This window comes from Nilaparvata lugens, chromosome 4 (assembly GCF_014356525.2).
Source record: "Nilaparvata lugens isolate BPH chromosome 4, ASM1435652v1, whole genome shotgun sequence".
In the NCBI taxonomy this organism is placed as follows: domain Eukaryota; kingdom Metazoa; phylum Arthropoda; class Insecta; order Hemiptera; family Delphacidae; genus Nilaparvata; species Nilaparvata lugens.
This window is the reverse complement of record NC_052507.1, coordinates 17397744-17408989: the sequence shown is the minus strand read 5'-3', so window position 1 is coordinate 17408989 and position 11246 is coordinate 17397744. Positions and strand designations below refer to the sequence as shown.

The window sequence follows — 11246 nt, the reverse complement described above, 5'->3', positions numbered from 1 at the left end:
TGATGAGAATAAACTGTAGGACATATTAATAATAGCCTAGGCTACTCTATTGGCTACACCATCCTCCTCAGTTCGTGAGTGGTCAACATGTTGAGGAAGGGAAGAGACTTTCATTCAAAAAAGAAAATACTGTTCTTCAACAAATATATAATATTGTTATTTGAATAAATTAAATTGATTTGACTTCATTCTTACTAGTCTACTTACTGCAATGAAAGAAAAGGACGTCCTTAGTCCGACAGAGAGAGAAGGTAAGAGTGGAAGAGTTTTGTCTTGAAGTTAATGATGCTGAGCTTCAAGCCTTCAACCATTGATAAGTATAAAAAGTATTGGATCGATTTGGTTAGATTTATTCTTAGGCTTCCTACCTGTAGTGGGTTTCTAAGTTAAATATACCATTTAAATTTTAGACGGTCCACTGTATACTTACCATTTATCTACATAGGCTACAATATACCATCTCCTTACCATCCTAGAAGATCAAGGTGTGCAAGAAAGAAGAGCTTCGTCCTGCAAAGAGGAACGAAAGGACAAAGAAGTGGAAGAAGAAAACAAGCATAGAAAGGAGTTGCCGACAACTACAGGGTTGCGTTGCGGGTAGAAGAGGAGAGAGAGTGTCGGAATAAAACAGAGAAAACAGGCTAGAAGAATTCCTCAGGTAGTGTCGGTATGTGCCACAAGATGGCGGAGTTTCGGTAAGAAAGTTCACGCGGCTGGAGGGAGCGTTTCAAGAGTTCTTTCTCGGTCCTCTGGAGTTCTCAGCCACCGGCAGTTTTAGTTGAACTCGCGACCGCAACGCGCTAGCCAAGCCGTATGCTGGCCACAGTTACCTGTCTGTTTTGTCGCGTTTTTTGTGAACGTTTGTTGTGATGATAATGTGCGCCGCTGCTCAAGTGTTGAGGATTACGCTGGTGGTGCTCGGCCTTCTGGTGGCTGCAGTCGTCCGGTGTCATGGACAGGCGGTGCCTATGGACACCACCATTAGCTCAGGTAGGCACCACACTTAGCACTAGCCATCTCACTGCACAACTGAAAAAACTCGTATCACTTGGAACTTCTGTAAGAGACCATAGGAAAAGAAATAATGTAGAACATGTTCAGACACAGTAAAAAGTTCAAGAAAGTCCCTTTCTTACGCAGGAATATTATAGTTGTTGAAGAAGAAAGAGTTGTTGAAGCTATCTTGGCAATATAATCCTCTCATGGGGCAAGAATACTTGAAATGAAAATGATAAGAATACTATTGTTGAATAAGATTACCTCTAAATGAGAATACTTGACACTTGACTATACCCTCGAACTGAGGATGGTGTGAGCCTACTATGAATAGACTATACTCAATTCGATTCAGCTTATTCTATATAAAATAAATATATAATATATCTTAAATAATAATAATAATCTTATAACCATCTTCAAGAAAGATTGTACAATGTGATCACTGTTCTGTTCAGTGTTGTGGAATAGGCCTACAAGTTGTGGAGTTGTGTAAATGAAGAAGATTCAACTCCCTTGATTAAACAATGAAATAATACAATAATTATTACTGTAGGGGTGCCCACGGGGGGGGGGTGGCCGCAGACTGAGTCCTTGAAATTCTTGTTCTTGGGAGGAATCGAAATCAAATATTAGATTAGATTAGATTTCTTTATTTATGTATGTTACAATAATTACTGGCTTATACACTAATTTACATTAAATGACGATAATGCTAGTTATTCAAAGAATTTTACAAAGTATAAATAATTAATCAATGAGAATAAAGATTGAATGCAATTAAAATAACGATAATATAATGATGTGATGTAACTTCATAAATCGGCGGTGTTTCAAGAAATAATTGTCGATTCTCTTAGGATATAAAATATCCTTCCCATTAACACACGACCGGGTGTCGTAATATTGTGGGGGGTCCAAAAAATCGGTTAAAGTGTGGGAGGGGGGTAGAAGCTCATTGTTTTGAATTTTAGGCGGAGGTGTGCGTTCCTTGGGGGGGGACAACCCTGATTAATGCAGATAATGAAGATGATAGGAAAATGGGTTTCTTAGCTGAAGATTATAGAATTTCCTATGAATACAAGAGTGGACGTCTTTCCATCCCCACTAATGGGAGATATGGAAAGTTGAAAGATTCCTCTAGTTGTTTTATTATAACTTTTGCCTCATTAGAATCAAGGTATTACAGTATATATGGAAATAATGGTAGAACCAATCACAGAAAATAGTTTAATTTGGTCGTGGTGAACATTGTTTTGAGAGATTTTCCTGAGAAGAGTTTTCACTATTTTCGGGAATAAACAGAAAACATAAGAGCTTACTGTTGTAATCCCTCTACGTCCCTCATTGCTGAGAAGTGGTTTATTTAGTAATGTCAATGTCACGAGTAAATTGCAATGTTTAAGATTAGGCAAGAAGACTCGAACTTTCTGTTAATGCTTAAATAATATACCGTACGATTTCTCTTCTTCGTTAACACTGTAAAGTTGTAAGCATTATCAATAATAATTATATTGTAGGTTGTTGTGCTTGGGCTACGTCTCATCTGTAAACTGGTCATTAGTGATCAATGAAAAGACAAGGAATAACAGAGGAAAATATTGTTTTATTGAATATAAAGTAATTAAATTAAATTAAATTTTTTTTATAATTCATTTTATTTTATGTAATTATATTAGTAGAATTGATGGTGATGTTGTGAAATCTCTCCATAATAAGAAAACAAAGATATTGTCAAATTTCACTAAAAATTTATTAAAAACTTTAAAACGGAACCATACAGCTGATGATGTGTTGGTTAACTACGTGAAACCATGGTTCTTTTTTAAAGTTTTTAATAAATTTTTAGTGAAATTTGACAATATCTTTGTTTTCTTGTTATGTAATTATATTTGTAATATAAAATCATGGTTAATATTTTTCCTGAGTCTTACTGCTAATCTCTTCCAAAATAGGTATAGTTCAAAAAGGAAATAATTAATTACACCAATAACCCTAGAAAAAGAATTAGTTACCTACCTCTGGTTAGTAAATTTGGTTGGCGAGGCAAGCAAATAAGAGGGAAGTATTACTCAAAACGATTTTTGGTTCCCTATTTCCAATCTCATCAAAAATACTACAGTTAAAAAAATAAGGCGCATAATATATTTTCTACATTAGATAAATACAGTGTAAACTTCATAACCCAAAACTAATTGAGCGTCTTTAAAAGTGATATGAGAATCCACAAGAGTGAAGCTGACAGTCACGGTCACAAATTAGATAACACCAAAGTGCTTATTACTTATATTTCAGTATTCACTCCAACAATATCCGATTGGAAGAACGATGATCAGTGAATTCTCATGCAAATCCCCCAACAGCGTATATACAGACTGGCAGGAATTGAACGCCCACCTTCTTCGGCACATCTTGGTTTCGGCCTTCTTTCTCTTTCTGTTCTGGACTTTGAAACTGGTTTTTTCGAATGGCTCCGTGGCTCCGATCCTACTTTACACAACATCCAGCTATAAATTTCGGTTGCTGCATTGCCAGCAATTGCCTCGATAACTTATGGTTTTATTGTAGAAGTAGTACTATCGAGTGGTTTTGGGAGAGTTCCAGTACAGCCTTACAGACCCCTCTCCACTGCACTGTAAACAATCACGTGAGAAAATTGAACAACTGAAGTTCCCTTATCAGCATATAATAGAGGATCGAGATTGAGAAGTAAGAATGGAGATAAAATCTTAATAAGATTAAGTAACTATGAAATAAGCTTACAGATTATGAAATTACAGTACATATTAGAATCGAAAGTAAAATGATACTGTATTCCAATCGACAATGTAGTTTATTGTTGGGGACAAGTAAAAATGAAGTGAGCTTTCATATATTATGAGATTACAGTATTCAGTATTGGAAACATAATAATATTACAATCGATAATGTCGTTTCTTGTTTAGTGACAGGAGGCCATTAGGACGCACTTAATATTCTATATTTGTCCTGGAAACGTCACTGATCAATCATTGTCTTCCGTGAAATTTGATAAGACAAATTAGTAGTAACAAAATTACTACTAAATTTATATAGTAATTCATTCCATCCAATTTATTATAGATTCGCAGCAAATATCATTTTCTTCGGTGAAAACCTGTTGAAAGTATCGCTTCTCAGATATGATCCTCAAATTATGTTAAGTCTTCAAGAAGGAAGGCAGTTTTCTTTTAGCGCCACTTCACAAGTCTGAGCGTCATGTCACCGAAACAAGGATAAGAGAATTTTTAATTTGCCTTGCATTATTATATAATTTTGCTCACTTCCCTTCTCCACTATTTTTTCCATTATTAATGGAGCCTGTTTATAAACCAAATAATAGGAGCCTGTTTATAAACTAAAATAGGAGTCTGTTCCATGACAAACTAGGAATTCTTTTAAAACAAAGAGATCTTTTCTACAATTATTATTTTTTTCAAAATATATGTTCAGATTCTAAACTTTTTTATTACTGGTAACGTAACCTAGGCTTTTCAATGGTGAGCTCTTACTACCAGCGATTCCTGTTTTATTCAAAACTTTAACATTTCTTCCAACTGGTTCCTAGATTTCAATAACATCACCAATCATAATTCATTGATTGTAACTTTCAAGCATCATTAATCCATTTCGATGAACGGTCTCTGCATAAAGAAGCAAACTAAACATTGGTGATCACTGTGGTTTCCGGCATTTAATTTCTACAAATAATTCGATTTATCACCGCAAGCTGTGAGTTGAGATTTGAGGTTGAGATATTAGCATTAGTGATATACGATTTCAGAAAGAGGAGAGAAATGAACGCTTCGTGAACTTTCATGGAGAGCGGATAAGTAGGACTAGTTGCTGCGGTGGAGGATAGTGGATGGAACAATTCTTTCTCCTAGCTTGTTCTCTGCTTTCATACAGTGATCCGTATTTCTCCTCCCCTTGTTTGTTATCCTTCTTTGTTATCCCTTATCCTCCGTCTTTGTTACACCGGGCTTCGGAAGTCTTGACGGGGCTTCAACAGCGACGTTCTCCCCTTCATAATATTACAATGGCTCGAACACCTGTAGTCCTGTAGTAGGCTGGATCCTAATTACTCACAAACCCACAGTAGATGGGAACTAGGATTGACCTCGTTTGCTCATGTCTCATATCTTCTGACTTCTATATGATTTGATGTTTCAGAACGAAGATGTATTCCAGTCTCGAATGTTTCGAAAGATTAGTTCAAATGGAATGAAACTATGAAAATCTTTTAAATGAAATAAATATTATCGAAAGTGGTTATTACAGCACAGCTAGTATTCTGCGCTCATATTACTCTTTGTGGAATACAATTATTGGTCCAAGTGTGACAATGTAAATTCAATGTGGTTTATGAAATAAATAGACATGAAATGGATAGATGTTTTATGAAATGAATAGATGTGAAAGTGAATTCAGTATAAATTAATCATTCCTATTGAGAGGAAAAAATCTTCTCTCAAAGGTTCTATCTTCTTCTAAGTAAATCATCTCTACAAATATTATTCAAGAAAGGATGTGCTGGAAACCAGAGAGTTTACAGACTCACTAGCAGACCTTGCAATTTCTGTTTCCACATACTTGCAGCATGGAGGCTTCTTTTTCCATCTTTTACAATCACCTCAACCTTAAGATGGAGCTCAGGACCAGTCTTTCTGTGAGTTGGAAGACTCACATCAAAGCATCCAAACTCTAGAGCAGTGATCAAATCCGAGTAATTGAGTCAGCAAATTCAAAATGTTGTTGATGATGACGTAATGAATGTTAGTTGAGAATATAATCAAAAAGAAGCATCTAATACTTGATTACTGGCTTAAATCGCAACTCGATTGCTTAGTTACTATGAGCTACTCGTATTGTACTTATAAGGTATAATCTTATATACTGAAAGCTATTCTAGTTTGATTCTCAGTTATATTATTTATGAAACTCATGTGTTTGAACTGTTCCAATACACAAGGTCCATTAATTCGAGTATAATCGTCGATTACTTGCTTAGACTACAGTAACTATATTACCCAAACAGTAATATAGTTACTGTAGCTTAGACCAGTCCTTCCAAACTGACTCCATGGCTTCGACATTCATTAGCCGATGAATGGTTGGTCCAAGGATTCACTTCATTAATGATAAGTAGAGGCTAATCTATTTTTAAAAGCTAGCGTGACTCTACACTTTCGTTTAGTAAATGGCATATAATTTATCAGATGACATTAGAATCATTCGTGTATTAGAATCTATCGTGGCTAAATGTTGAATGTAATCTATATTCTGTTACTGTTGAATGATCAATTTGTGGTTTAAGCAGTAATAACGTAGTTTATATAGAGAGTAGGGAATTAATTACATGTTCGCACTTGATAAATTAAATAGACACAGGATTGGGAAACTAAACAATGAACACAACCAAAGACAGAACGATGCTATTGTTATTATAATAAAGAAATATTGTATCAACTTATAAATATTTTGGGTTGAACTGAGTGTTGAATTAGTCAATTTCCCTGATCCCTCAGGAGAATTTCTCAATGACAAAGTGGATCACCAAGTTTCCTGGAGGAAGTACTCCAAGATGTGGACGAGAAAGAACAGACAATTAGAATTTCCCAATTTTCCACTCGATTAGATCACTTTCATCTGATGCATTCTCTGTTCGCGAATTTAATGAGATTAATTTGCTTGCTCGTGCACTCTACTTGTTGCAATCCTAACGATTTTACAGACGATTTCACCGCTGCTATCAATGACTGCTCACTCTTCCCATTGTTCAAAATTGTTACTCTGTTCAAATTCGCTCAGAGATCTGTTCTCATGAACTCTGTATTTTAATTATTGCAATAATTTACAAAACAGCAATATTGCCATATCAATAAATATCATTATTCCAGAAATTCTTTGTATTATTGTTACCTAGTTTTTTAAATCAATACCTAATTGTCATTTATTAACATAAGTAGTTCCTATTTAATTATATTGGAGTCTTCAAGCGTTGCTGAATAGAATCATTCATTTTCTGGTTACAAAAATATTTAGTTATTGGAAAAAATCTATCAGAGATGTGCTCTTATGAGGAGAGTGTCTTCCTTTCTCATGTCTCAATTATTGAGGTATGAAAAAATGATGAACACTTGAATTGAATCTAATTGATCACTTGCATATTATTTATGCACCAATGAATCGCTTCCCAGTTGCTGTCTAGTTTTGATTGTAGTGCGATTAGGGATAACAATAAATTTATTGAAATTGGTAATTAAATTAGTAAGATCATTTATTAATTTTATTGTAGTACATAGGTGATGAGAAAACTCATTAGGACCCATTTCATATAAATCAATGTACCTAGAATACATTCATGTGTTCTATGTACATTGATATAAACTACTGTATCAAGAAGTATTGCGAAACAGTGCAGCTACTGTCAACTAGTGTGAAAAGTATACACTTTTTCTAATAGAAAAGCATGGAAAGGCGCGGAAAATAATTCTTGCCTACTGCTTAGTGAGTGCACACACTTAATACTACCAAAGAAAATAGAAATACTCTATTCTTATCCTCTTTAATAATACTGTAAGTAAGTAACTGTTTCCATTTTACAAAATTATTGACTTATAAATGGAACTGTAAAATAGTACCTACAGTCATAGTTGAGAATGATATTCTTTGTGTCAATTTATAAATAAATAAATAGATAAATAAATAAAGCTAAAAATGGAAAACATTGAGAAATCCATGATGGATCCGCTGTAAATCTATCAAATAGTTTGAGCTAATATAATAAGTAGTTTATTATTAAACTATAATTAGATACACCTCTCTTGTGATCCCTTTTCATTCACCTGACATGAAACATTTACATAACTGTGTTATGCACCTATCAAACTCAGTTACGTGCGGAGTCATTATTATCAGCAGGAAGAAAATTGAAATTAATTATCAATGGGAGCAGAAGGAACAATAGTGAGGCCGTCAACGTTTCAAACCGCTGTCAACCACTGTGTGAGTTGAGCTACTGAGTACTATGAGTAGAACTCAGGTGATGGTGATGATAGAGGCGTACTACAGATGTAGGAGTTGTTGGAGGTTTAAATGGAGGTAAGAGAAGATGCGAGGCTCTCAAACTTCCAACTATCGAGCTACGCGATTCTGTTTGTGTTGATGAACGCAAAACAACACAACAGTCGCGCCTCGCGACACTTCGAGACTCCAGAGGCGAACGAAATAATTACACCCGTTACTTGAGTCTACTATTGTATTTACTCGTGGAAAAATTCGACGTATAACTAACGGACTGCTGAAATAACACAGTTCATTGAGGTGAAACTGTGAGCCGATTTGGGTGTCCGTACTTTGTCTCACTAATCACTGTGATTCCAATTAAGGGAGGATGTGAAAATCGCAAACTGTACTCAGGTTCACTTTGATCTGTCAGCGTTGGTTAAATGGAGAACACTGCTGTTATTTATAAGTAGTGCTGACAGTGTAAAGTGAATATCACTGTGCAGTGAAGAGCAGTGGTAATCAAAGGTTCAACTCTGTGTTGCTTATTATACCATTCTGGTTTTCAGTTGTAACAGGTCTAATTGTTTGCTTAGTTCACAACCCATTCTCAAGTAAATTTTTCAGTTGAGAGTGAGATAGTAGTATGTCTCCCTATTTTTTTCACTGAGGCTATTCACATGACATCGAATATGGAATTTGACAAGCAAGAGAACAACGAAATGATATTTACGCTATAATTATGTTAAAAGTTACGATGCAATGATAATTAAACAGTAATCTTCTTCCCAAACGTTTTCAATTACGTAATACCTCCCTCTCCAGTTACAAAGTAGCCTACAGTATATGGCTCAAATATTTGGATTTCGCTATATCCATTAAGTATAAACTTTTTTCGAAATTTCAAAATTTCATTTTCAATTTTTGCAAAAACATCTATTTTTTGCTTACTTGTATAAAACTCCAATCAAGCTCAGAGAGTATATAAAATGTAAAATGTTACATTCTATATCATTCTCTCTGTTTAATCTTCTCCCATTGCAAATTCTCAAAAGATCAAGATGTCAGACAGCAGTAGCAACGTATAAATTGGTTAGACGAGTGATTTATTTTATTGTTTTCGGTTTTCTTGATGAGTTGCATAAATAATTATTCCAATAAAAGTGTAAATCGCTGCAAGTCGACTAGGTATCCTATTTCACATGATATATTTGGGAATTGTTTGCTCATTGTTTTAATGTGAAAGCTCTGAACTTGCTAGTTCATTCATTCCCATTCTATCCAATTATCGAGCAATCTCCTTATATGAGAGACTGTATTCCAATATTTCAACGATCTACTCGGAAAAAATATTGTTGGAAAACTTTGATTCAATTGATAGACTAGTTTTTCCACCAAAATTTTGCAAGAAAAGGAAAATTGTTTGTTTTGAAAACAAGCAAAAACGATGCAGTAAGCTACATGGGTTTAGTTTATTCTAATAATAATCGAATGGTAAATTTCAAATTAGGGATTTCTGAACTAGAAGCTAGACATGACAAAATATCCTCGTTTGTTGAGATATCGAGTAATCGAGAACTCATCTCCTTTCAATCTATCGATTTCAACCAATTGTGTTGATCATTATTATTAAACGGAAATCATAACTAAATACTGTAAATCACCCCGAAGACTTCTGCTACTGCAACAGCTAGATTTGTGTTGATTCTGTTTTTAGTCTTCAGTATTTTGAATCGAAGGAGAATTAAGACGTTAACGGTTAGAGAATCACAATATATCACTTGAATGGATTCTGTCCTCCGACGGTAAAAGCGAGAGAAGACTTTCAGATGCTGGGAGATGGTATTCGTGATTGCATTGCGGTTCCAAGTAACGGAGTACTACAGGAGAGATAATTTGATAGCAGAGGATCTAAATCTGAAAGAATTATTCGTTGGAGGAAGTACTCGAAATGAATTTCATTCGTATGCTACTCTCATGCTAATAATAGTTATTGGCTCTTATTTTGTATGAAAGTTATTCAGTGGAATGTTGAAATGAAGCTAAAGTAATCCACAGTGTTTTTCATAATAGTTTGAAAATTAATTCAGTTTAAAAAAAATGAAAATTATTTGCTGGTGAAATTGTATGTGCAACATTCCACAAACAATTCAGGGACATTAGGAACAATTTATCTTAATTTAAAGATTGATAACTTATTCCAAGTGAATTCCATGAAACGTAGGCTACTGAAGTAAATTTTGTATGGCTTTCCGTTGGAGGGGAGTGCCTTGCGTGAAGGTCCCACCTCACCTGAAGATATTATTTAAGCTGTCAATGGGCCTTACGACTTTCATATTTCAGCCGCGACCGGGATTTTAACGTGCCAAAACGGAAGTGACCAGGCTAAAAACTTTTGTTCGTAACTTAGTATCCAGGTTTCAACCCAAGACCTATTTCTTAAAGCAAGCACTATTTCTACTAGACCATGGATCACTCACTATACTGGACCACGGATACTATTATAGGCTACTATTACTATAGACCACTATATACTGGACCACGTAATATCCCCTTATACTCAACCTTGTTTTAGCGTTTCTTAGAGGAAAATGAATTCAAATGGCTGAGATATGCGTCAAACAAAAAACCATTTTGCATTATATCAATCAAGTTTTGGGTCCAAGTTACCAATAAATACTCTTTATATTACAGTAGTAAAATCTTATTTTTCACTTTTTTATAGTTATGAGTTAATAAGGTATGGTATGAGGTGGGGCCTAAGAGTATAGTTATGAATTGGACACATGATAACTGGTCCTATTAGGAAACTAGGAATGGACTACTAGGATTGTTCTAGTATAGATAAAGTTGAATTCCTAATTTTCACCGAAATTCTACTAAAGCATTCCTGTTCAATGCAGTTGAATGCAACTACTTCCTTTTTATAATGGTTGTGATTTTTTATAATTAATTTGGACGATTATTATAGTGTATAGTAACTTCATTCTGTGGTACTGATCACTGCTTGTCTTCTCCTTTATACATATATTTGTAATTTGTAAATATGAATACAATAGCTCCAATTATATGTTGCTCATTATTGTGTAGTTTGATTTATTATATAATTGTCTGACACCAAATTGAAGCAATCAATGATTCACATGAATAGATTTGAGAAACCAATCATCATCGGGCTGCCTTCCATTGATGGCATTGATGTTTGCTGCAGTACAAGTTTCGAA

General features: G+C 34.6%; 1 protein-coding gene across 5 annotated transcripts in view; it reads left to right on the top strand.

The window, feature by feature from the left end:
- Nucleotides 1-599: 599 nt before the first annotated feature.
- Nucleotides 600-11246, top strand: part of LOC111045243 (putative epidermal cell surface receptor) — a 93214-nt gene continuing 82567 nt past the window's right edge. For 2 of the 5 annotated variants that reach the window (XM_039426780.1, XM_039426781.1), the window contains exon 1: nucleotides 600-990. In XM_039426780.1, the coding sequence (XP_039282714.1) occupies nucleotides 870-990 (121 nt within the window). In that variant the 5' untranslated portion in view covers nucleotides 600-869. The remainder of the gene's footprint in view (nucleotides 991-11246) is intronic. The other 3 variants (XM_039426778.1, XM_039426779.1, XM_039426777.1) reach the window with 2 other exon arrangements.